General features: G+C 37.8%; 1 protein-coding gene across 1 annotated transcript in view; it reads right to left on the bottom strand.

Moving 5' to 3' along the window:
• Positions 1-23,110, bottom strand: part of dpy (fibrillin-like protein dumpy) — a 474,963-nt gene extending 451,853 nt beyond the window's left edge. Inside the window, exon 1 of the mRNA XM_083128311.1 lies at positions 23,026-23,110. Coding sequence (XP_082984437.1) covers positions 23,026-23,035 — 10 coding nt within the window. The 5' untranslated portion in view covers positions 23,036-23,110. The remainder of the gene's footprint in view (positions 1-23,025) is intronic.
• Positions 23,111-27,952: the final 4,842 nt, after the last annotated feature.

Raw genomic sequence — 27,952 nt, 5'->3', positions numbered from 1 at the left:
TGGTACGATTAAAATTCAAACCAACCATCTTGTCCGTATACGTATAGCTGAGGATACTTAGAAGAATGTAATGCATTGATAGCAAGTTGTTTGCCTGTTGCTTCCAGCCTTCCTGGTATTTTGTGTTTTCAAGTTGATAAAAGTTAAAGGCTATAGATTCTTTTTGCCACATAGATGTTCGCGTATTTAGCTTGCAAAATGTATTGGATGATTATTGCTCTTGTACAAAATGTTAAGAATCCACCGAGTTGTCCGAGGACACATTTGAAATCAAATTATAAATAATGCTTGTGTAATAAATTTAATTTACTTATAGTTTGCTTTCTCTTGGAAAAGCAAGAGGTGAGGAAGCTTTATGTATGACTTGAACACATGTTGAAGACAACAAACTTCGAAAAATACTCTCATTATATATAAGATTCAACAAACGTAAACAACAGAGCATCTAATAGAACTAATCCTATAGAACTGAGCAAGTGGAGGAAGTTCTACATGCGAATAAAATACGATTTAATGGAAATAGCAACTCTATGAAGTTATGTTTTCCTATCAGTTAAGTTCGTGCAAATATTACGCGGCCAAACATTTTGATGAAAAATAAGTTTCACTTATTTTCGATTAGTATGTGTCTAGTGATATCTGGGAATAGAGCCTATATTTTTTCAGATCTGACTATTACTAGTGCTCTTCAACTGATAACAAGTTACGAAACCTGCCTTTCCATTTGTACTCATCTGTCCTACAGCAACAAAATGTCCCTTGTGTGCCTTAATAGAATCCCCTGTAGATATTGTGTGAGTGTTAATCGTGTAAGTTAAAATGGAACAATCAAAGGAAGAACAAATGACCCAGAATTTTAAATTAGTGTAAATTGCCTGGAGCTTGCTAATTTCATGTCCTACATATCACACACTTCAATTTGTCTACCTTCATCCAAACGAGAACGCACCTAAAAGGTAACGCAAAGTTGACACTCGTTGCATTTCTTAGAATAATGAATGTGAATGAGGAGTTGCAGTTAAGAAAATAAGACACTTGAAAAAAATGTCCTCTGACATGCTAGTCTGTTAGGCTTTTGATGAAAGGTTTACTTACATTGGAGTCACGAAAGAGTGTTTAGGGTGCTTACGAAAACTGATTATAGATTATTGCATATTCATTATTCTCATTCCTATCCGGTTTCCTCATTTTGAAGTTGTAAACGATGTTTAATGCCAGGCTTATGTATGCTTCAGATGTTTTGCTTTGCTCACTTTTCCTGTTGAAAGGACTATTTTAACAACACCACCGTAAGTGCAGGTTTTTTTTGCGCTTGTTGTCGGAGGTACAGTAAACATAATGAATATTTGGAAGTCCTTTCTTGCCCTTTAAACCATAACAAAACATTTTTTTTAAAAAACTATTCATTAATGTGAGGATATATTTGACTATTTGATTTATATTCACTTGAAAGACCTTTGTGTACATTAAGTTCATCCACCGTGAATAGTCTCAAGACGATTACAAAGTATTTTTTTTATGCTAGCTTTTTAATCCAACGGGAGGATGTTATTTTGAATGACGCTGTTGTCATAGTTTTTGCATGAACAGCGGCATTGCCGTCTTGTTAATCGGAACGCGGGGTCACGAATTTCAAGTCCTGTTCTACTCGGAGAGTGCACCCAGAGGGACATTTCTATTCGCTTGTCCTAGTTTTTTGCTCGCTCTCGTTGCTTATGGGTGTTCGTACTCCGGGCTGTGAACCAGGTTACGCTGGTCAGGGAAGAAGTAGTTAAGTGTTTCTTTTAAAATCATTTTCACTTGTCGAACGTCTTGAAAAATGACTTAATACAACTTCTCTGGGTCGAGTTTTAAGCTCACTTTATGTGCAGATATGGTAATCGGGACTGAAGCTACTGTTTAAAGTGGGATCCGAACCACTGTGTGTCTCCACCGGGCATGCAACCCGGGAAAAGCGTTTGTTATGTCCAATAAAGAGAGTGGAGAAGCATTACTCTGTCGTGGGAGGTGGGGAGATGACTTTTTCTTAGTTCTCGCCTGGGTGAAGGATATTTGTTTGACCCAATGAAGGATATTTCTGAGTTTCAGAAGTCTCCGGGGAAGGAGAAGGTCGATCTCTCTTCACTGTTAATTGGTATTTATAATTAGGTTCATATGTATCGAGAAGGGAGATGACGAAAACAGCTCACATCAACAGACGAGAACGGCTATTTAAAATTTAAAACATCTTTCTACAAGTCGAGAATCTAAGAAAGTAACGATAGACAGCAGATGCAATTTCCAGAAATTTAATCTTTTTGAAGCGAACTGGAAACTGCTTGAAACAATTTCAGGTATATCTTCTGAAATTTCCATGAACCAAACCAATAGCAAATTATTAGAAGAGACACTGTATAGTTTGCAAAACTACCGGGTTCGATTTTGTCCGGTTATAGCTTTTAGTACGCTATTTTCCAATGGCGAGTATTAAAAATATAGGAGTGTTTCTGACGTCACTAAATTCCAACATCATGATGTACTGTTTTTGAAAAAGACAATGTATACAACGTTATAAGAAGAAACGTACGGCAACATAATTTCGTGATTTCATTCTCTCCCGAGCCCGATACTACACGAAAGACCAACCCTTCTCTATTCGACCTTGTTCTTTAGTTTAACGGCTATCGGCGTGGAAGAGAAGGCGATTATCGCACGAAGGGGAAAAAAATAGTCCGGTAATCTGCTCATTTGCAATTCAAGCAGCGGCAAGGTCCGTTAGCAGATGAGGTAGGAAATTTAACCCGCAGTCGGTAAATATCCGTTGGTGGGCGGCATTGACACAAAAGCACTTGGCAACATTGCGACCTTCCTTTTCCTCTTAGCGCTATTTGCCACACGGTGCAAAACTGTCCGTGACATCATGGCGAGTAATCTGTGCATTCGTCTTGCCCAACTCCGTGCTTGGGTATTTGGACAGCAAGTTTCATTCCGGTCCTTTGACCTTTAGATATGATTCTTAGGCACTGATTGGCCGTTGACTGAATGTACGTATACACGCAATATATACGTGATTTACATTGACAGGATCTCCTTAGAGTATAAAAATACTGAAAAAAGCAACGTGAAGTGATGGAAACGCGTCATTCTGAACAGTGCAAGCTTGTATCCTGCTCAAAGCAGTCAAATCTTCGTTAGCATAAAGGGTCGTACGGGGTCACATTTCAAGAACCAAAATATCAACCTCCCTTCCACGCAGTACAGCCTGGACTGCTTTTTGCGGACTAACGATGTTCTGGCGCCTGTACTAAGCCAGTATAATCCTCAGTATGAGCTCGTGTTGTGTCGTCCATATATGTTTGTGTTCCTCCCTTCATCCAGTTCATAACAATTCATTCTAATCTTCGCGATTAGCCAAAAATGGTCGAAAAGCGAAGTAAAATGAATCAATCAATCATTCGTGAGCATAAATATAAATTGGAGAGGATAATCACGCAGGTATTCACGGAACAAAAGTTGTCAATTATCTTTAACAAGAATATTTCACGGTTGTTACGTAACAGAAAAATGATCATTATCATTATTTCCTCAACAAGCCCATTCCCTTTCCAGAAAGACTTTGCTAGTCACCATGTTGCATCCACTCATAAAGAATCGTACATGTTGGAACGCCCCTCTTAAATAATTATTTGTGCCACCCCATATTTACTACCATGAACTACTGGAATAATGTGTGTGTGTGTAGAAAATCATGTCAGGGATAAATTGAATTTTGCAGTTCATATCTATCCACAAGAGACAGCTCGATTATAGTTCGTTTACTGCTTGTTTCTCGTATATTAATTGCTAACATAGTTCACTACTGTTACTAGACGATGTTGCGCAACCTATATATGGGAGTTAGAACTGAATCTAGTAGCAACTGGCACAGATTAGAGATAGAGTAAGTTGCATACATATTAGCAGGCAGAAACAAAACACAAACTAAGCATCATTATTTTTAGATTCCTTAAAAACAATGAATGGAAATACCTGGGTTGTCGGATTTCAAGATACACCTCTGTAACTGAAATAGTGTATTGTATATGATATTTTTTCTTCAACAGACATTTGTAGAAAGATAGACAAGTCTTGTATTCTTATCCAAATATTTCGGGAGACTTCTTGCTTTTGTAACAATATGAGTAAATGCACAAAACTAAGTATGTTATTGCTTATGAGATATTTAATATCCATCAGGGTTCATATTTTGTAGTTGTAATGGTATACAAATCGACAGCTTATCGAATAGCTTTTCTAACGATTTAAATTTTTGATTCGGCACTATAATTATCAAATTCCAGCCTTTTACTTCTACATTTTCTAATTTTTTATTCGTATTTCAGAACCTCGGTTCGAGTCCTTGTCGAATATGCATTTTTCGCATAGATTTTTAGAGGATTTCAAGTTCGGCAACTTTTTTTCAAGTACGTATATTTCTTGATCTCATTCTTATGTTAAGGCGGGTTTATTCCTGGCATTTTTATCTGGATATTTGGTCATTAACTCATGTTCTTCCTCCACAGCATAGTAATACTGTTTTCCCCTTAAAAGGAAAAAGAAAACGAAAGGTATTCGCACTCTAGAAACCCAACTTGGCATCGAAAAAAATCGGAAGGAATTGGCGCACTACGACGCAGAATCCACATAGGTTTCCGCCAGTTCTTACCCAACGGTGACCTTATTGGCGATGGCTGTTCGACTGCCAACTCAGCTCCGCAGACTGCTCGCGCGCCGACTTAGCTCCTGGCTGTTGTATAACCGAGCGACCCACCCAACCTGATGGCCTACTTTTGCAGAGGACGAAGGAATGGCTTCTTGTGTCCCCCTTACTATGGGAGCTCCTGGCGTCGAGGCTATTGAACACAATAAAACGTCGAAGGTGAAAAAAAAAGTGCGAAAAAATGTGGGAGAACGACACGGGGACTTCCTTTCTTCCATTTTGTGTGACGTTGGAGAAGGTGTCGCAGACAATTGACAGTCGCGATTTGCCTTCAGTCACGTCCATAGTCTGCAGCGTATATGTTGCCAGTTATCATAAATACATACTATATACATAGGTGTTATTTTCAACTGTGGAAATCTACCGACTGTATGACATGCTGAAGTTGTTTATTGGCAGTGATTTCAAATCTTTCATTGAAATCTTCATGCAAAAAATACTACATGGATATAAAATACTTACACGAGGCTTAATATATGAACTAAGCCTTCAAATATAAACGTGAATTGCAAATAATAATGGTTAAAATTCCAAACGTTGCATTTAATATTTAATTATTGAAATCATCTCGGGCATATGATGATTATCTTTCAGTAGAAGTTTGGCAAAGATTGCTCTACGCCCATTCTGCGCATATAGGGAACGAACCTATAGTGGTTCTGCCTGAAATCAAACTTGGGACCGCTTGATTATATGGTGACATTAACACACCCAATACTTCTCTAACACCCCTTGAAATTTTTCATAAAGGAAAAATTTATGGTAATTTTGGCTCTAAATATACCCTTTCACTCCCCCTAAACACGAACTTACCCCCCAATGGAAAATTCTGGATAAACCCCTACACTATACAATCGGGAAAGCACAGGGATATGTAGAAGGCAATGAAGTAGCTACAATAACACCTCAATGGCTCCGTTTTAATGTGAAACCTGTTACTTTATCACTTTTCAATCTACAAAAAATTGTACATAATTAATGTTATTCTGATACTGAGCTCTGTTTATCTTGGTACTGTATTTTTTTAACTATTCTGTTGTTTTACTACTGTTTCTTTCCGGCTTAATATGGCATCTGTTATACTGTAAATTTCAATAATGCATGGAATTAGAAATTCAATGAACATTTATTCAAAACATTTAAACAAACAAGGAAGCGGCAATTGTCTCATCACAGATACTAGAGATGTTATATCCTCGGAAGTTATGCAATATGCTTAACTTAAAATGTAATTTGGGTTGCCGCCAGTAAAGGGGCAAAGTAACAATGATCTTTTCCCACAACCCTATCTGACACATGGACGTCCAACCAGTTACACGAGTCTCTCAGGATAAAAATAAATTTAATAACCTTGAGAAGTTCAAAATGCTGCGTCCGTAATTGATAATACTCAACCTTACAAAATAATAAGTCAAGAGAACAATCAATTTCGCAAGTTCTTGTGGAGTACGATGCAGTTCTTTGCGATATTATTTAGCGTATTATTGTCAGCATCATGAAAGGACATCACTCCAAATTGGACCTAAACCTTCCAGTGCTATACGAAACAATGGAAGTGTAAATTCCGTCGGTGATCGAATCTGTTGGTAAAAATTATTTTATGCCCACCTAGGGATTGAACATATAATTTGCAGTACAATCCGAATTCGTTAAAATGGGGTCCCTTTCTATTGCTTGGGCCAATGCTTGATTTATCCAACTTTCTGCAAAATACATCCGAAGCAATGGAGGATATAAACCTCATCATCCTCCCAGAACTCGCCACTGTCGAATATTGAAACAAAAACGATCTTCAGTATTTTAATATAAACAAGTGGTTGTTACAAATGACTCCACATAATCTTGAAATGCAGTTATCAGCATCATGCTCCGGCAGACTCCGGCCCAAAAAAGGTAACCGAACACACTATACAACGTTCTACATTTCGGTTACCTTTCTTTGGGCCACCCTGTATTTGTTATTGTTCATATGGTTTATTTTACTTCGCTTTTCTGCCACTTTTGGGTAATTTTGAAGTTGAGGATGAGTGATGTATGAAATTGATGAAGGGACACTCACAAAGAACAATCAATCATGTCCAAGCCGGGATTCGAACCCGTGACCCCTAGCGTCGTAGTAAGAGGTGATAACCACTCCGCATGTAGCAAAGTAACATGAGTGCTAACTGGAGTTTCATTCTGTATAAAACTTGTAGAAAACGATTGCAGTATTCACACTTGGATGTATATTCTAGAACAAACAAGAACCACAATATCAAGACTGGAAAAGGCACACATGTCGTTTCAGTCGGCAGAGCCGCCTTAGCCTGCAATGAAGTATTTCCCAGATATCATCGCCAGTAAATAAGATTGGTTTTGAAGAGGAAGCATACCTTAGGATAGGCATTCTCAATTTTTCCAAATATACAAGTATTTGAATTGATAGCAAAAAATTAGAGCACCAGTGTGCAGAAGTGTTTTTCGAACATTAAATTCTTCAAATATTTTTACTCGTTCTTTTGCGATTTCTTAGACTGAATTAACTAATATTAATTAACCATCGTGATTTACAAATTCCTTATAAAATTTATTTCAAGAAAGTGGTATATTACCCTATGTTGTAAGAATGACATTTGAAGAATTTTGTACACGTGCAGTTTGCAGTGTCGACGTTTTTGTGAAATCCCATCTTGAAAAGAACATTATGGAGAATAATAGACGACTTGGCAAAAAACAGCAAAGAAAAATATTTGACTTGTTGTGTTTTTAACTACATAAAAGTTAATAGAATTATTGATATCCTTCTTTCCAAAATTAATAAAACCTGTAAAAAATTTTGAATGGAAATTTCTATTTTTAATTGGATAAGAAAGAATGAGAGAATGTAGTTTCTTCCGTACAATTGGCCATTTGCAGGAAACAGTTGTGGAAGCCTGTCTTATGAAAAGAGAGAGATAGAGAGAGAGAGAGAGAGAGAGAGAGAGAGAGAGAGAGAGAGAAAGAGAGAGAGAGAGAGAAGCCTATAAAAAGGAAAACAGAAAATTTATTCACACTTCTCTAAGGTGTCCAGACCAAAACATCAGAAAAATAAACATTTCACGAAAATCAAAGTTGAAAAATTTAAATGTGTCTACAGTAAGTTCACATTTCAACAGTTTTTGGTCCAACAATGGTTCACGCACAAATCTTTCCATATGCGTGACGTACCCACTTCCTTACTGTGTGTATCTGTTGGGGAGACTCACACGTTTATAAGTCTTTTTTCTGCTTGAGTCTCCCTTTCCCTGCAAATCCCCATTGTTCTGAAGTCCTTACGCCGTGAAAGAGGAACCACGTATGGTTTCCAGACGGGAAGATAAGCACGCAGGCTTCACAGAATACTTCTGTTCCTTTCTTAGCATTCGTGCATGCAACCAGAACAAAATGGGAAGTGGAATAATGAAATATGTAAAGAACTGTGTGAGAGATATGGCGGTGGCTGCACAAGAGAACAAGAAGAGAAGATAAAGAAATATTAACATTTCATGATTGAGTGGAAGAAAAATTGTAGGAACCAAAACCAGACGAAAAAAAAGAAGCAGAGAAAGGACGAAGAAATAATACACCAAGGAGGAAATGGCAATAAATTATTGCAATAACTAAGGTAAAGAAGATATTTGTCCACAGCAATTCAATAATATTTCTAACCAATTTGGTTATTACGCGGCCTTTCTATCTGTTTGGTTATTCGCAACGATGAAGATGAATGATGGACTAATTAAATGCGTGACAACACATTCACAGACTATGAATGATTGATTTGTTGTTTTAAGTCCACTTTATGCACGTGTAGGCTAATCGGGCCTGGACCTACAGTTTAAAGTTGGATCCGAACCACTGTGCCATGTCTCCGTAGCGCGTGGCGCTGACTGCTCCTTCACGGTAGGTTCACATATTCATTTATTTATATGTGAACGCACACGCTCGTATCATTTATGTCGGTTCTCAAAAATGTCGCGGAGATGTAGTCGTTATGGTATGTAACTGCCACACGGGTGGCGGGTAAGATTCCCGGGGTGGCTGATCTCAGGTGGGAATTTCTTCGTCCCCGTATAAGAAGCTCTGTGACACGCCCAGCCTCAATAGATACCCGGAGGTTAAAGGCGAGTGAAACTGATCATATCATCAAGATTCAGAGTGTGTGGAGCCTTCTTTACGTCTCACCTACTTGAGAATAAATATGTGTACAGGCAGGCTCACACTACATACCTAAGAAAATGACCACAAAACAAGTATCATAGTAAAAAACTTTGTAAACCGGGTTTGTCCGTTACCAGATCCTGCGGATTACATTGTAACTTGCACAAATGTAATTATATGTATTGTTCGCACCACATAAAGTCACGAGGAAATGAAACCGGGGGAACCGATATTCCGTGGAAAAGACGCTCATGGTCTTTTTAGGTATCAGAACATAAGCGCATACCCTCGAATGTATGCGGGTGGAGGCGGGCATCTTCCGGGGGTTCCCTCTTTTCAAGTTGTGTACAGGCAGGCTAGTGCACGTCCGATGACGTCTTCTTGTGAGTCAAAAGCTAAATTTTCGACATAAAGAAGAAAGAAAGAAGAAAAGAGAACAGACATACAGAGAGAACGAGAGGTTGAGAAAGTGAGAAAGAGAAAGAGAGAGAGAGAGAGATGATAAGACAAAGATAGGAAAAAGGTAAAGAAAAGAAACGAGAATAGATGTACAGACAACGAGGGAGTGAGAAAGATAGAGAACGAGAGAAAAGAGAAAGAAGAGAGAGAGAGAGAAATATAAAAAAGATAGGGAAATAGAGAAAGAAATAGAAGGAAAAGGAAAACAAATTAGATTAGTGATGTTTTTTCACTGCTCCTCTCATATATTTTAATCACAAATGTGAAAAGCCTTGTGAATCTACGAACTTTAGTTCATTACTGCTTTCTTTGAAGACACAATGCTTAACCAGTCATCGAGGATGGGTGAGAAACTAACCTAAATTCGGTTCTCACATTCTTTGCAATAAAATGGACACGTTACAAAAAAATGAAAATCACGGAGCATAAATCTAATATAAATAATATCTTCTTGGAAACACAAATATGATTTAAGCAAGAAGTGTTTTTCTTTAAAGCTCACTGTGCGTGCGTGCATTTCGAAGGAAGCCAACACAGCGTTGAATTTGTCGAGAAAACTGACGAAGTGAAAAATTACTAAAAAAAAATAGGTAGATTGTTCTAAGAAGATGGGCATAAACTCAAGATCAAGAAAAAACTATTAACATAAGGCTCGGATATTTTTGGTTCATGATCTACCACAATTTTATATGGAATTTGTTTCCACTGCCTGTACTTTTATTTTTCACTTCCTCTGAATAACTAAAGTGAAAACAGGAAATTATTCAAGTATTAGTAGTCAGGAATGCCTCACTGCAATCAACAGTTTGCTAGCAACATTCCGAAGGCAATGTGCGGTAAAAGCGACGAAACAAACAACTGCCGATCGTAACAAGAAATATACTTTCCCAAGAACATGATTGATATTTGCTTTCTTCAGGTCGCGTGTTTCTGCTCTGGAAGGTTAACAGTGATTCCGTGAGCGTAAAATATGGGGGCAGAGAGAAATGAAAGAGTAGAGATCACTGTTGCCAACTTTGTACTTTTGGAGCAAAATCAGTAACTTTTGTTCCCTTAAATATCTCCTAAAATCATGATTTCTCTATGAAATTCTGAATCTCCAATAGGGAAATAAAAATTCAAATCTAACTATTTTTAGGGTAAATAGCCCTTGCTTGATTATCAAGAAATACGCGCCACAACGATTGACTTGGTTCGTTATTTCGTGTATTCTTTCTCATACACGTTGTGTGTTTCTAAAGGGTGGCGCAAAAGTCATCATCCTATTTGAACTGACCATTATTTTGACATCTTGTTGTTTATATCAGTAGTGTTTTGTCAGTTAAATAGAAGATACTCACGAAATTTATTGTGTGCGAAAATGGATAAGTATACTCCACAAGAACGTGAAAAAATTGTGACAATTTTGCGTGATACTTTTCCGGGCAGAGTAATATCCCGTTTTGGGGATTTACTATGGCCGGTGGGGTCCCCCGATTTGTCCGTTCCAGATTTTTCCCTTTGGGGATATTTGAAGTCATTGGTTTATGTGACTAAGCCAGAGATGTTACAGCAACTAAAGGACAATATTCAGCATGAAATTGAAAACATTTCCCCGCAGATTTCCAACACCATGGAAAACTTAATAAAAAGAGCCCAAATTTTCATCAATTCTAATGGTGGTAGTTTATTGGATGTTATGTTTAAAAATTGAGGACTTACAAGTATCAATAAAAGTTTAACACAAAAAAAACCTACATTGTTTAATTTAAAACCCAAGCTATAGGCAGAGAAAATCAGGTGATGAATTTTGCGCCCCCTTGTACAGGGTAACAGAATTTTAAAAATATCCACGAATGAATGGTGACCACTCTTTATGCGGCAGTCAAATACTGGTGCTCCAGTACCGCTTATGTACGAATATTCAGAAAAACAACTGTGCATGCACTCGTACACTATATTCGAACCAGTTATTCCTACTCTGGTACCATGTCGCTATCACCTCTATTGCGCAAAGCAACAGAAGTTAGGAGTTCGAGTCATCAAGAAAATGAGCATCTTGAAATTGACTCTAATGATGACACGAGTTGAAACAAGTGGAATGCACCACAAAACTTTTTTTCTTTAACAGACATGAACACGGAGATAAATTGTTGAGATTTAGAAAATGCGTCTCCTTGCATGTGGCTTTTAGTTTCAATTTAGTAGCTATTTAGCTTTTTCTCACTAATCCGGTTTGGCAACGCTGTTTGACATTATTCCGGAATCAAAGCGTGCTTCTTCAAAGCGTAACGTTCGGTGTACCACTTTATGACGTTTAACTTCACGATCTTCGGATGTGCCTACATTCATCTACTAGCAGGCAAATTGTCCAACATGGTAATTCACACGTTTTATGCAAGCTGAGGTTCAATGATGGAAAAGTAAACACCAACGAAGCAAAACAGCGTTTGAATCATAACTATTACAAACGCAGAGGTTGTTAAAGTAAATTAAAATAGCAACAGACATTTTGCATACTATTTCATTACAGTCGACTGTACAGCCGAGGACAAATGTACTAGAACTAGAAGCCAAATTGTACATCACCACGTTAGATCGTTTTGTTTTATACGATACGAGAATCGAAATATAAGCGCCACCAGAAAACAACACCTGCTTCAGTATTCTGTATACGGTGAAAATAATTGAAATAACAAAAGACATTATGCATTTCCTAATCAACAAGCGCCAATGCGTGCAACTTCTGTAATCATATCCCTTGCCATTGAACAAGTCTATATGTTCTTTAATACCAGTTTCACATATACGTTTAGTTCCTGTCTAATTAGAACATCGTACATTGGCCATGTGTATTGCACATCCCCAGTCTGAAAACGAGTTCTAACTGCATGAAATTTTGCTTCAACTCTGCATATTATTTCAGCGGCTATATCGGATAAGAATCATACCTGCTAGGAAACGTTCTTTAAAACACTGAAAAGTGTTCTAGACAGTCATTACTCCTTTGAAGCTTCTTCACACAGAAGGTCTGTATGAAATTTGCACTGAAATTACAAGTCTGTCAAGTTCACAAGGAATACGGAAAAGAATACCCCGGCCGCCTTTCACGGTTGAAAAACGTCAACCAACAATTGTGAGAATGAGCTCTGCTCTGGGAAAATCTTGCACTGCTTTTTCACATTTTCTCAATGGAGCAGTTCATCTGTGGAACGAAAGGGTGTGTAGAAGCCCCATCAACACTCACGGCGGTCGTTGAACAGTTAAATTTAAGTTTAACACTTTTAAAACACACCTGTGATTTTATAAATGTGTTAAACATTATAAACTCCTCTGAAAGCTTTTTTAATTAAACATTTTTTTTCAAACGATACAGAACTTAGCCTTAGCTTACGCGAAGGGGAAGGGGAAGGGAGGACTGTCAGGTCGCCCACCTCTATTTGTTCGATTTTACAACTGTGAGTACTTTTATAAAGAAATGAAAATAAATTACATTGTTCCCAGAGGTGTTCTCAATATGTCTGAATTACTTTTATTCAAGAAACCATAAATATAATGTAAATAGGAGGTAACATGCACTTGGTAGGCCTATCAAGCGCCATCTTTGAATGTGTGTTATTCGAGACACTAATGCCAGTGACAGTGTACAATTGGTTGGTAATGATGGTAATTTTTATAATTATTATAATTAATAAACAATTGGCCCTCTATAAACAAAAAAATATGTTTTTGTGAGTTTTAGCGAATGGTAAAATATATGTGAGACACTCGCGCAATAATATATTATATTTTATTAATGATTGTAATTTTTGTAATTATTACAATTAATAAATAACTACGACACAGGTAAGCTAGGTTTAAGACATGAAATATCAACAGATATTTCTTCCTTCAAATTTGCTGACGTCACCCACCTTGTAAGAATGGAGAGGATTTGTAGTGTCTTTTGTTTGTTTATTTGGTCGCATACTGTCGACAATTTTTGAACGTAACCACGAGTACGTGACCGTCAGGCCAAGCTAACCTTGAAAAATATGGTTGGCAGTTCAGGAAAGTAACTTTCGTCTTTTCTCTCACGCTAGGGGTACCCAGCTTTGCTTTCGATTCAACAAGCTCTCCCTACCATGTTTTCTGAAGAACCAGCAAAGCGAGCAGCACGTGCATTTACAGGATTTGCGAGGTCAAGGCACTTGTTTTTAAAAACAAAAAGAAGCAAATGTTTCCCTACAGCCAAAGAAGATAGGGTCCATCCATAACAAGCTACCTTGAAGTGCTTTCATAAATCCAGACGAGATCTTATCAACAGTTCGGAAAGAAGCAAAATTGATCAGAACAATCCAAACCTACCACTAGCAAAGTTACCACTTTCCATCTTTCATATTGATTTTGTGTATTACTTTAAAGCAATTAGATACAAATAAAACATTAATACTGTTACCACAGATACGTTGGTAATATACTTTCATTTCGGATATTTTAAGTAAAATTTTATCAACAACTTGTAAACATTCTGGGATCGCCATCCATATATTGACGAGATACCAAACATTCAAACTCTTGTTCTAAGAGATTTGAACTAAACGTTGTGCAATTGTATTATGCATTCTGGTAATAAAGGAGATTTAAAAATATACAAATCAAACAATCATATACAATAAGCAGTTTATTGTTATTAATACTAGTAAAAAATATTACTTAAGTGTGAGATATTGAGAGAACGCTTTCTACTAAATTGTAATACTTAAGTTATTTTGTACATAGACATTGACAATTTGCACAAAAAATCTTATATAAGATCGTCCTAAGCTTGTGTGTGTATGAAATTTTTTGGCTCATTCACTTGTAACGTGAATTTCACGAAACAATTCCAGACCATCTTTGTCAAGTTAACGCACAAGCGAAGAAATTATTTGCAAGAAAGCTATTAACATTATATTATTATCAATATTCAGAAGCCTTTGTACCTACAAGTTTCATGTAACATCGTTTAACTGTGTCCGACTTATATATCGAATTGACTGAACTCTATGTGTTGCACGAAATCGACAAATATGAGTATTTTAACCGTTCCCCCAGAGATGTTATAAATTTTACTCTTCCTAGCAACTTTTGAACAGATGCTGGGATTTTGCAAATAGTGAGCAAGATTCTAATCGAACGCCACTGTAGCCAATAGAAAAATTCGTAACTCTTAATTCTTCTTGATATATGAAGAAAATATTTCCCAGCAACCTGAGAGTGAATTGTTCATTTTCTGGCTTGAAAAAACACCAAAAATCCTACATCTACCGTTCTCGCCGAGTAAGAATGAATAACACAGACCGAACACTTAAAAAAAAAAACAGTGGCGTGACCAAGGGAGGATTGGTGGGGATTTGGCCAAACTTTCTTTTTTACAAAAGTACGCCATGTATACAAAAAATGCAATCTTTGTACAGACTACTAAAATAACAAGCCGTAACACTACTTAAGGTGGTATATCATCCTCTTACGAAATTCGTGGGCAAGCCACTAGTTTCAAGATTTGATTCACATGCGTTTGTTGTCCTAACAGTGTTGCCAGTGTTAAATTCCGCCTACGAGTTAACAGCATATGTTGTATGAATTTGCGAACCTATGACGGGAGACAATTGGCGGCGGCGCCACGTGTGACGCACGTCATCTACAAATGGAAATGTACTCTCTGCACATTACTCCCGTCACAACCGGTCTCGCATGTGTGGATAAGTGATCTTTCCTCTCCGGAGAACAGTTAGAATGGGTGTGGTTCCTTCGTAGCTCCACCCGGCGGAGTTGTACTTTAACATACGTTACAAGGACGTTGCTGTACCTGGATTGACCGGTCCTTCCCCCGTCGTCCCTCTCGTCCCTTACGTACATACCACGTGAGTAACTCTTTTGTCTCCCCGCCCAAGGAAACTCTGGTGACGTTAATGCCCGGAAATTAGATACGCATGCAGCTCGACTTCAATGTTACAAGATAACGCAGTCATCAAAACGGTGGCAGAAAAAAATAACATGGGTCCTTCGCACTGTGCAAGAACCCAAAACAACCCACTAATATTCATAAAAAAGTATATATTACATAATTCAAATCGTCCTCTTGGATTATCATGGATGGAAAACTGGAAGCTATTGGAGTGTACTGAATTTCCCATTTGAAACAATCCTCTAGATGGGGTAATATGCATGCATCCCACCTTACACATATGCAAAAATGCTACATAGAATTTGACATTGATGCTCTGAGATCTAGTAAAGCGTGACTACTGGTTATTTAGATTGCCTGAAATTTTCTACTCGGAGTTCGATTTTTTTGAAAGACTATTTTTTTATAATCTACTATGATTCCCGTATATACGCATGGATCAACCCGGTTCATTTGGATTTTTTTTCATTCTCATTTCCGGTAGGAATATTTAAGGGAATGGTTCTTAGTTGTTATTGTAGCATGCATGCATATACTTCTTTCCTTTCTCTTCACTGGAGTTCTAATCTTTGACACCAGTCTTGTTATTACTATGGATTGGATCTAAAAGGGGTTAATATGTTATTCTGATGAAAATGAGACTGCCGTGGAATTCAGTTTCCCTGGGTGCTAAGTTTATTTTCAACGAAGCTCCAAGCTGAGTGAGAAATGGCTTTTCACTTAAGCTATTGTCCATTCAACTTGAGCCCTTTGGCACAAGACAATTAGCACCCTTGGAGTTTTAGTCCATTGTTCACTTTCAGCAAAATATGACAATGGCCCTTTTAGGCGTCTCGCAAATTTATATCAATATTTTATAAGTACAATATTCATGAGTATAAGGGAGTTATTTTATTGTTTGACCATAGTAGCAGAGACGCATTGTTTGGGCTAACTGTGATGCTATGTTCGTTGAAGAAATCAATGGAGGAAGGGTAAATGACCAATTGCACGTAAGCTCGTGGCGTTTCTGAAAAATTTTAAAGAACAAAGAGTTTCCTGAATCTCAAAAGTCTGAGAAACGACAGCAAACCATACACAAGATGAGGGTAAATAAATGGCTGTTATTTAAGGAATTTATGATGGCAATGAAATATCTGTATGCACAACGACCGGAAATGCCTATTTAGTGAAGGCAATGCGGAAGTTCCTGCGTCAGATTCCAAGTAATGATTTAAAGACTTTCTTTACCCGAATTCAGAGGTAAACCACACAAAATGTGTACTGTACTGAACGTCTAAAGTAAGCTATGGCGACATGAACGCCCTCATTCTAGCACTCTAAAAGCCCTTCTACTCCTCAGCACGTGACACTATGTCCCCTTTCTGCTGTTCAAAGTGCAGTCTGTTGACAAATAAGGCGATGAGTCCTACATTTTCCTCTTCGAGTTTCACGTCGTCTCCTTTCTGAAGTCTTGTGTGTTGGTGTTCGAAAAGGCAAGTTTAGATTATTCAAAGACAGATGAAGTACAAAAGTGTTCGTCCAGAGTTTGCAGAATTAAGTTTAGTCACAATATGTAGCACTATATGCTGGTAATTTTTATATTCGTGATCGAAACTATTTGATTGTTACATCCTCTAATTTTTATTATTAATTAGCGATCTCGTACGTGTTTGATAGCGCTAAAGAGGTTGGTTAGCTGCATGTATATTAGCCACGTGCAACGTTCATATTTCAATCGACATTTGTTTCGAACCTTCTCGGCAGGTGGCTCTACCGGCAGCTGTTTGTGAAACAAAGTTCACCATCATCCTTTTTCCATATATAATCATGACGTCATTCAGTTATGGCCCATTTCATAAACATGTTTGGAATAAAGTTTCTCTAAATATATTTATTAAGATTCTAATAGTGGCCTCCATAATCTAGTACTCAACGTAACGGCCTATGATATCGTGGTTTGAACAAATCGGGACCAATCGTATACCCCAGTTTGAAGACTGATATATGTCATCAATCTATCTCGCCATAGTTATTAACCTAGATAAATATAAACAAGAGCTACAACAAAACACAGCGACTCATTAATAAAATCAATCAATGATGTTAAATAAACGATCTAGACGGTTTTAATATTCGCAAAATAACAGTGATAAAGAAAATGTACATTGCCTGCCGAATTATTATGTACATAGACAGTTACCTATGTTTCTTAGAACAACCTGCCGCTTGTTATGTTGAGTTAAAATGCATTAGTAGAGACACGTGTACGAAATCTTACGAAAACACTACTCGTGCCATTGCACTCGAGTGTAATTACTTAAGTTAGGAGCTTTATACCTACGCTGTACATTTTTTGCACGCTTTCTCAAGAGTCATTTGTTTGATTGTTTGCTTGTACACATCAATTTGTCCTAGAGAAGTGGTTGTTTGTTTGAATTGACGTAAGCAAGCGGTATTGAGCATGAATTACTGTGGATAGAAAACACGAAACTCTTGACCGTACAAAAAGGCTCTCATTTGAAACATTTCACCAGATGGCAGGAGCATCGATTCAACGAATCTAACTACATATTAGTAAGTAATGTTCATAAATGGCTCAACGAACACGATAAGATTAATTTCTACGTCAATTGAAATATTTTCACATTGATGAACGAGGTTAAACGTGATTAGCTCCCATAAGAACTCCACCGAACCAAGAACGTTCCGACCGATAGATGGCTCTTTTTAAAATATCATTCCCCCGGATAATAGAGGAAATTTTGGGTCCCAGTTTATTCATGCTATTGATTGATTAATTGATTTGCTTTATTTTACTTCGCTTTTTGTGCCACTTTTGGCTAATTTGCGAAGATGGAGATGATAGTTGATGATGAAATTGATGAATGGACACTCACAAACATCCATCTCCAGGCCAGGATTCGAATCTGAGAACCCTGGCGTCGTAGCGCGAATGTGCTAACCAATCCGCCACGGGGGCCGGCTTATTCTTGCTATTGAACGTCGATGTTTTCAGAATGAGGGAATAGGGTACAAGTGTAACATGCAACGATTTTTACTTTTCAAAGTTACCCGCGACACTGAAAATGGATAATGAACAGATGAAATTAGATGGAGAACCAAATTAATAGGATGTCTTATCCAATATTCGGGCGCAGGACACACCCAAAAATTGTTAATGTCATCCACAAACCATAGTTTCATATTTGTGGTTCCTAATAAGGCAATCTGAATGTGCCGATTTATTATGCATTTAAATTTTAATGCGCGTGTCAGCAGGGAGGCTATTTGCCCCATCATAAGGTAAAGGAAGCCACAAAAACACTTTAATGAAACTGACTTTAAGAAGTAATTAGTTACAAAAATGTGGTTGACAGTATTTGAAACCAAGCGAACGAGTCGAGCCGTTAAAATGAAAATTTGAACATTATTTAAAGTTAGGATAAATTGTTTATCATGTACAGTGGGATCCATGAGCATTGCCGTGCAAATGGTCCATCACCATATTCGTGCGCTTTATTTAACCCAATGAGAACTTCAAGAATTAAAAGAAAACTCAAAACAAGCTGTTGACGACTTCTGTACCAATATACATAAAAATCCGTCGCTTAAAATCACAGGATGTAAGAGAAAAATTAATGAAAATAGTCATGGTAAGACTCATGGATCCCACTGTACAGGCGTATAACAGTACAAAACGGGAATTTTGATAACCGGTATTCACAAAAGGTACATGTTGGTACTTCCGGTGACAATTGAACCACGCTGCTTCTATGCATAAAAATAATTGAAGAAAAAAAAATTGTGCCCAGTTTCCTGTATCAATTATAAATATCTAAGGAGATACTGAAGATAAGAAAGATAACATTTAATAGACACAACTGTTTGGTATATATATGTAGTTGTAGATTCGTATTTTACGTCGCTTTTCTGCCACTTTAGGCTATCGCGACGATGTGGATGAGCGATTATTAGATGAAATTGATGAAAAGGTACTCGCAAAGAACACCCACGCCCAAGCCGGGACTCGAACGCAGGAACTTCGAACTAATAGTCCAATCTGTCTTATTCCGGCTGGGTCGGTCATTTATATTGTATAGATATCTTACAAGAGCTAAAGACGTGTAGTATGATGATGTCTGCATTTGTTAATTTGTTCTTCCAAAAGATACCACGGGTTCGGTGCCGAAATGGAAGCCCCAAGTAGCTTATTAGTGAGAAAAAGCGTCAAGGCAGACCACACGTCTAACCGGATTATTATATAACGATTGCGCAACAATTAATTCACAGAGTATCAGCTAGCACTAGCAGATGTTTTGGAAAGAACAGTTTAGTTAAACTTTCTCGAGTCTTGGATAAAAGGATGAAGCAAACAAACTGTAAAGCCAACATGAGTGGCTTCTGTTCGGGTCGTCTCGTAACGAATGACGTAAGATTCAAAGAGGAAACAGAGAACATGGACGAAAACGGACAACAACGCTCACACTGTGAAAGATACAGGGGGCAAAATATCGAAACGCGACTGTTGTAGACTGCAGGAAAAGTGTTGTATTGAGTTAGTATTGCAGCATAGCGGTGCACGCTGCAGACATGCAAAACGAATGGCTTACGAAAGACCTTGAGCAGGGTACTGCAAAGGAATGTGGAATGTTCACATATAGACGCAAGTTGGACCTGCACTTACGACTCAAAGTGCATAATCAATATATATGTGTCGTTTGTGATTTACGAGATTCATTCAAAGCAACCCTTTCTTCTGAGCTCTAAAAGCTGTGTTGTGAAGTAAAACCAAGTGTGGGGTTTCAACTGGTCTTTGGCAGTCTATTTACGTGGTGTTACACAATATTCAGATATACTTTTTGATGCTTGATAGGTCAGTACTTTGGCTATTTGCACCATTAAATGAATGCAAAAAAGCATTTTGTTCCAGGGTTAAAAAATTGACGATATGGATCCCCATGACTAAATATTATAAACACAGCACGGTGTGCTTTAGGTTAAAAATATAATGGAAAAACAAATTTATGATATTATGACATGTTGATGTTAAGAAAAGTGACAGGAAGGCTTCATCAACAGCCTCGTTGAGTGCAATGACATTTCCCAAGCTGTAATGGTAGACGAATCTTTATTCCTGTGCGTTTGAATTTATACTTTTTGGTTATTGAACGTCTCTTTTACTTTTATAGATTCATCACGACGATGCATATGAACGACGATTACATAAAAGAACAGATACAATGAGATATCCATGCTCCGACCGGGACTCAAACCTGGAATCTTCGATGGCAAGAGCGTGAGTCGAAAAATAAGCACACCAAGGTGGTATTCATTCCTATGCACGAGTGTTATTATCTTATTAGGAGAATTTTTCATGGAGGGGCAATTTATTTCCCAAACGGTTGAATTTTAAAATCATGGCTTTTCTGCGAATATCTTGAACTAACATTTGTCGTAATTATCAGCCTTTATAATAACCAATCCAACGTGTTGCCATCGAAATGAAATTACATATATGCAATATATAATTTTCGTCTTACGTTCACTTTCAAGGGAGGGGCTGTGGCCCTTCCCGGTCCCCGTCCCCTTCCGGACGGCCATGTGTATGACCGTGAAGTGCATTACACAGCATTCAGTCACTGTTTGTAGTCAAATTGCTTCACTGCCTCAGCTACTTTGCAGATGAGGGTTATATTATAGCCTTGATTTTATTTTTATTTAATCTCTATTTTCCTCCAGTTTTGGATAATCGCGAAGATGAAGATGAGTGATGATATGATGAAATTGATGCTCGCAAAGAACACCCACGCTCAGGCCCGGATTCGAACCCAGGACATCATAGCGCATCTGGATTTGTCCCCAAGCAGAACTATTCTAGTAAACGTCTGCATACTTCCGGTGTGTGTTCCTAGAGACTATACTGAGCACGACTATTATGATCTTCCTTGGTTGTGATATCAACTTGTAGTGACTGTCTAGGCGGTCTAGTTGTTCACATAACACGCTGTCGAGCCAATAAGGTTTTGATTCGTAATTAGGAACGTTTGTTGTGGACCTTTTACTGAAACGTTTGTTGTAGATCCAGTTTATGCTCAGATAGGCGAATCTGGTCTGGAACTACAGTTCTAACTAGTATCCGAACCAATGGAATGTAACTGCACCGGCGAATGAACCCAGGACCCCTTTATTACAAGGCTACAGCGTGGCCACTACGCCATCGGAGAAGCCCTCTCTTTGTAGATATTATGAAATCAACGCGATTCATTTGTCTGATGACACTAAACATGATCGTACAAAGCATGACAGGCGAAGGAACATCATTGAACAATAAGAAATTCGACTGCTGATTATGTAAAACTTTTGCGAGATCGAATTAATAAGATTTAGTTATTGTCGAGAGAACTATTGACGTCACGTAAGCTACCAGAGCCAATCTAGGATACAGACTTCTAGTCTCCTAATTTCATCATTCAGAGTAGTGACGGTCCTGAAGATAATTATTTCTGCAATATCCCGAGAGTTTTCAAGACCCGAAGCCGATTTGATACAAAGTTTCATTTTTATACACACTATACTTTCAGAAGTATAAGTTGCACCTGGTCGAAAGACTGGCGTGGCTCACCATATGGTAAAGCTGCAACAGTTTTCACCAGTTGCTGACAGACGATAAGCAAGACTAGAAGAATATGCAATATGTCAAGGAGCACGAACACATTACTCCTTAGTTAAAGCTCCGAAAGCCTATCAAACTCTCCCGTGCCACATCTATTAATTGGTAATATTGGTTCAGTGTTGAATTTCCTTTAGCTTAACTTCCAGCAGCCGTCCAGACGGCAAACTTGTGAAAGCAGCTCAGACTTAGAAAGCAGGAACAGGACTGTGGCTGTACGGGGGAGTGCCTGCTGTGTGAACCGGAATCTTTTCGCCCAAGCGTGAACGTACAAAATGCGATTTTCAACCCTAGAAATTGGCCGATTTTGCCCAAAGTCAGATTCCCCTACACCTTACTGTACAAATTACACTTACAGCTAGGTTAGACTTATCTACAGGCGTGAGAGAGGACAGGAAAATTGGATTTTTGTCACACATGGTGTCCGTCGAAGGACGAGCGACACCTACAGGAGAAAGTAAGTGGACTGAAGGAAGTTGATGAATGAGTAGGTGTCGAGAATCACCTACGAGATTTTTGGCTTGTGAACCAAGGAAAGCACCAGCACTCAAGTTCCAAGTTTTTGCAAAAAGTCCAATAATTGTCCCGTAATTGCCGTCACAAGGGTGAGTTCGTTGCCATTAGTTCATTGCACATCTGGATATGTCACTGTTGAGTCGATCGTGAGACTTCAGAGAACATTTTGTAAGCATTGTAGATACCAGATTTGATCCTCACGAATTGTAATTTGGGTCATTGACTCTTATCCAGGTACCTGCTGGAGTTTTGTCCAGGACGTAGGGCGAACAGTCACTGTAGATGCCCCCGGAATGTACTGTCAAAACACTGGAAACTGTTATGCAAAAATAATTAGCACTGTACTCTTTTCTTCTGCCAAAAAAGAAGGCACACACTCACACCACACTACACATTTCACACTTGCTGGACTGTTTCAAGAGCACCACATCCCTTGGCGTCATCCAGCGGTTAATATCCAAAAGCTGTCTCGCACTTATATGCCGTTAGTATCTTGTTCTCTTCTGGAATCGGATCTCTGGTAGCCACAGAGGTTAGGAAAGGGTGCAACAGGTTATGGTTAGTAGATCTTTCAAAAGCCTTCGTTGTACTCACCCGTGGCCATGGCTATGTCTTGCCACAGCTCCTACGTTCCCCTTCCTTCCACCTGTTCTGTCCTCTGCTTCACAGGTCTTCTACAAGACTAAAGAGAGCCGCTACGCCAAGACAGCCGTGCCACAAAGGTGGGTGATCATGTGACGCAACAGGAAGGCTCCTGATTGGTCGGCGCCTCCGGTCACTCTTGGTTGAACTCGGTCCTTTACCATCTTTGACGTCTGCGAGGCGGAGGAGGCTACAGGTGGAAGAGGAGAGAGAGGGAAACGAACTGGTATATAACGGAGGTATGAGAAAAAAGAAGGAAGGAAGAAGAGTATGGACAGTGTTGTTCCAAGAAGTATTGGAACCATTTTTTTTCTTCGTTTGCAAAGGCTTGCGCGCTTAAGACATTGCGTTAAAGAGGACAAACACATACGGAATTTGCGTCCCCCTTTCTTTCGCAGAGGAGGTGTTAGCATTCCTGGTGTTTGACAGGAAGTTGCCGAAAATGTATGCGAACATAAAAAGGATGGACGCCATCCAACACCTTCCGCCTTCGTCAAAATAAATCGCGAAAATGGTTAGAATTTCGTTCACGGCGCAAAATGTTTAATCGCTAAAAGGTTCTGCTTAGAATTTCGTGATACGATACATGTACAAAATACAAATAGTAGTGTTGTGCACATTTTGCATAACAAATACCAAACTGGAACTTCAATTTTAATATAACCGAACACTACTTGATTTAACTTTTGTTACATAGCGTCGCTTTTCTGCCACTTTTAACTAATCACGACGAGTTATGATATTATGTACTTTCAAACAACATGAACGTCCAGGCTGGAATTCGAACACGTGACCTTTGTTGATTTTCGTGGGGGTGGATGACCCCTTCGTTTCTTTTCTGCTACTGGCTGGATTCATGGAAGGTTTATTGTTAGTTTTAGAAGGGCTGGCCGCATAATTTTAGTCATATTTACTGATATTATTAGACAATTTATTGTTAGCTTTAGACGTTTTGAGGGGAATCATTTAAAATTTAGAATTAAAAACTTCACTTTCCAGCGATTTGGTTGATAATGTCCGAAGTTGGTTGCAATGGTAATCACACGAATTTTAGAAAAAGCCACGTAATTAAATTATTGAAAAGCGGTGCTATTTACTTCCCAATATCCTGATCTACCAGTCTTGCTTGCTTGTCTGGGTTTGTTTCTAAGCCAACTTTATGCACCGAAACACTAATCGGTATTGGACCTGCAGTTTAAAGTGGGATCCGAACCACTATGTGCCTTCACCGGGTTTTGAACAAGGGACCCCTTGATTACAAAGCGACAACGTTACCACTATGCAATCAGGGAAACCCTCTGTGAGCTGCTGCGGTATGATGAATTGTGTTCGATTTCCTAAACAGAAATATGTATTTGACAAGGATAGAAAATGTACAATTTCTCTACGAGAGAAAATAAGACATCTGTGTTTTCGTGAAGGTACAAATGTGTTGAAGGTGTCATCAGAGTTCTAAATGGGAAACAGGGAGAGAGGGGAAGATGTGTGTTTTGATTGAAAGTTTTGATCGGCAAGAAGTGTTACAGACATATACACCTATTTCTAAAATAAAGTTTCGTTTTATGTCCACTTTATGTACAGAACATACGCTTAGAGGGACTGGACCAACAGTTTAATGTTGCATCATAACCACTATATACCTCCACTGGGTATCGATCCCAGAACCCCTTGATTACAAGGAGAGACAAGCGCTACATAGATGTATTATCTAAAACGTATGTGCTCCATTTTAATATTTAATACATATTTCAACACATTTTGATACGTATTAATGTACATATGTCATAACATTATATCCAGTTAGAAAATATAGCAAAAACAACTTGACTACGATTCACCCAAAGATGTCCGACATGCCAAATAACCACTATTTATAAGAATAAACACAACTTTTATTCCTAGTGTTTCACAAAATGCGCCCATTGAATGTGAATTTTGAGCACGATGGTCATGACGACACTACTATTCGTTGAAATCTCCAGAAATGGAAAGTTACTTGTCTCCCGCTGATTGAGATCTCCAAATAATTTTGATTTGCTTGGAAAACCACGAATTAGACATTTGATTTTTTCACCACTTTTCTAAATTAACATTTAGAACTAACTATTAATCTGCATTAACTTTCCATTTTTAAAAAGAGGTGAAGTGGTGCTTGCAAGTTTTCTTGTTTTGGTCCTGTGTTGTGTCTCATGGTACCTCACGAAATTACGTCACTGGCACAAAATAAGGGGGAAGGGATACAACAATGCACATAAAGTCGTAAAATAAAGTTGTGACATAGGATACCCTTAGAAAGTCACTTCAGATTCGTCGCAGATTTTATGCCATTCTATTTCCTTTTTTTGCAAAAAAGTGTTTGAGAACATTATGTGAAGTTTCTAATTTATTATTATTATTTAGTTCCGGTATTACTGGTACTTAAAAATCATTTATTACTAAACTGTATTTTGTGCAAGATTAGGATCCATGGAATACTCGGGAATATAGTCCAAATCAACGCACTTAATTTCTTCGGGGTTTAAGGGGTGACCTTCCAGGTATTACACCCAATTGTCAACCTCACGTCCACGTAGTACATCCTGGACTGCTTCTTGCAAACTAGCAAGGCTATGGCGACTGGCCTTATGAGCAGTATAATTCTGTATGTTATCCTGTGTTTTATCCTTATGTGTGCTGAGTACCCTTTGCAGCCTCAGCTTTTAACGAAAGTCAGAAAATTTTAATATTTCAGTAACACGACATTGCAACTATGTTATTTTATTTATGGTAAGGGCCTGGACCCCGTATAACGTGACGGGTGCAAAATAGCCTAAGTGCTTACGCACCCAAAGTTTCAGTTCAAATTCAAACATAATTTCTTCGTGACAGTTTAGCGAACATTTTTCGGTCTGAAAAGAAACATTGTCCCTTGAATTCAATGCTGATGGACATCTCCCTTAAATTCATGGTCGCCACTTGGTCACTCCTTTAGATTTTTCTTAGCTCCCCTAGTAGTCGCATCATACAAACCTTCATATAAAGTAAGGGAGCCAAGAAATATGAAGTTGATGTAATTTATATTGACTTCACAGTAGAGTATTGAAAAGAAAATTAGTATCTGCATGGTTATTATTAACTTAATCCGCCTCAGTAATTCCAAAGTTTCGCGGTTTTCAGTGTATTTCGAAATTTGCTTTAATACATTCATTTGTTTTGATTAAAAGATTCTCTCGGGCTATCGACCACTTCTTAATGACCTCTTAAATGTTCATGTAGTAGATAAATCGGAGTAAATGAAGCACACACAGCAGAACCTTTAGTTCCAGAACCTAACTTGACTGAAGTTAAAGATGCTATTAAAAGGCTAAGGAATAACAAGGCACCTGGCATTGATTCAATACCAACTGAGTTAATTAAATATGGTGGAAATTCGTTAATATGTCAAATTCATAAATTAATTTGTTTAATATGGAATAAAGAAGAAATCCCTCAACAGTGGAAAGAATCCTTAATTGTTCCTGTGTTTAAAAAAGGTGATAAAATGAACTGCAATAATTACCGTGGAATTTCTCTACTCTCAACAACATATAAAATATTATCTAACATTCTTTTAACAAGACTAACACCATATGCTAATGAAATTATAGGTGATTATCAATGTGGCTTTAAACGTAACAGATCAACTACAGATCAAATTTTTTCTCACCAGACAGACGCTTGAGAAAAAGTGGGAATATAATCAAAGTGTCCTACAGCTAATCATTGATTTTAAAAAAGCATATGATTCAGTCAAAAGAGATAAATTATATAATATATTAGTCGAGTTTGGAACACCTAAGAAGCTTGTTAATATGATAAAAGTATGAACCAATGAAACAAAGTAAAATTCGTGTGGGTATTAATGTGTGTGACAAATTTACAATTCATGATGCGTTAAAACAAGGAAATGCATTATCTCCATTGCTCTTTAATTTTGCCTTAGAATATGCTGTTAGGAAGGTAAATGAAACTAACTAACGACTAAAATTAAACGGTTTGACTCAGTTGTTAGCATATGCAGATGATGTAGACTTATTAGGGGATCATATAAATACAATTAAGAATAATGCTAAAATATTTTTCAAATCAGATTGAATTGAATTGAATTGAATTGACTTTATTGATGGGCGAGGTTCAGCTGTTGCTGGTCTACCAGCTAGGTTTGGAAGTTATCAAAGAGAAAACTATATATATGCTTACAGGCCGAAACCAAGTGTTAGATAATAATCAAAATCTAATTAATGATAACAACTCGTTTGAACCAGTTTCCAAATTCAAGTACTTATATTAGGAGTAATACTAACAAATGAAAATCATATTAAAGAGGAAATAAAAAGGAAGCTTAATTCAGGAAATGCATGTTACTTTTCTATTCATAAACTTTGTCTTCTCGTTTAATATCTAAGAAACTAAAAGTTAAAATATACAAAACAGTAATTTTACCTGTATTATTATATGGATGCGAAACTTGGTCCCTTACATTGAAAGAGGAACATAAATTGAGAGCATTTGAAAATAAGATCCTTAGGAAAATATTTGGACCTAAAAGGGATGAGGAGACAGGTGAGTGGAGAAGGTTACATAATTTAGAACTATAATTTGTATTCCTGTCTAGATATTATTAGAATGATTAAATCAAGAAGACTTAGGTGGGCAGGCCATGTGGCACAAATGGGAGAGGAAAGAAGAGTTTACAGGATTCTTGTTGGGAAACCTGATGGTAAGAGACCTGTAGGAAGGCCAAGACAAAGATGGAGGGATAACGTTGAGATAGACCTAAAGGAAATCGGTATGGATGGAAAAGGGTATATAGATCGTGCTCAAGGTAGGGATAGATGGAAGGCCTGTGTTGCTGCAGCCA

The sequence above is a fragment of the Lepisma saccharinum genome, chromosome 9 (assembly GCF_977018435.1).
Source record: "Lepisma saccharinum chromosome 9, izLepSacc3.1, whole genome shotgun sequence".
Taxonomy (NCBI): Eukaryota; Metazoa; Arthropoda; class Insecta; order Zygentoma; family Lepismatidae; genus Lepisma; species Lepisma saccharinum.
Note: the sequence above shows the minus strand (reverse complement) of the source record. Positions and strands in the feature narration are given on the sequence as shown.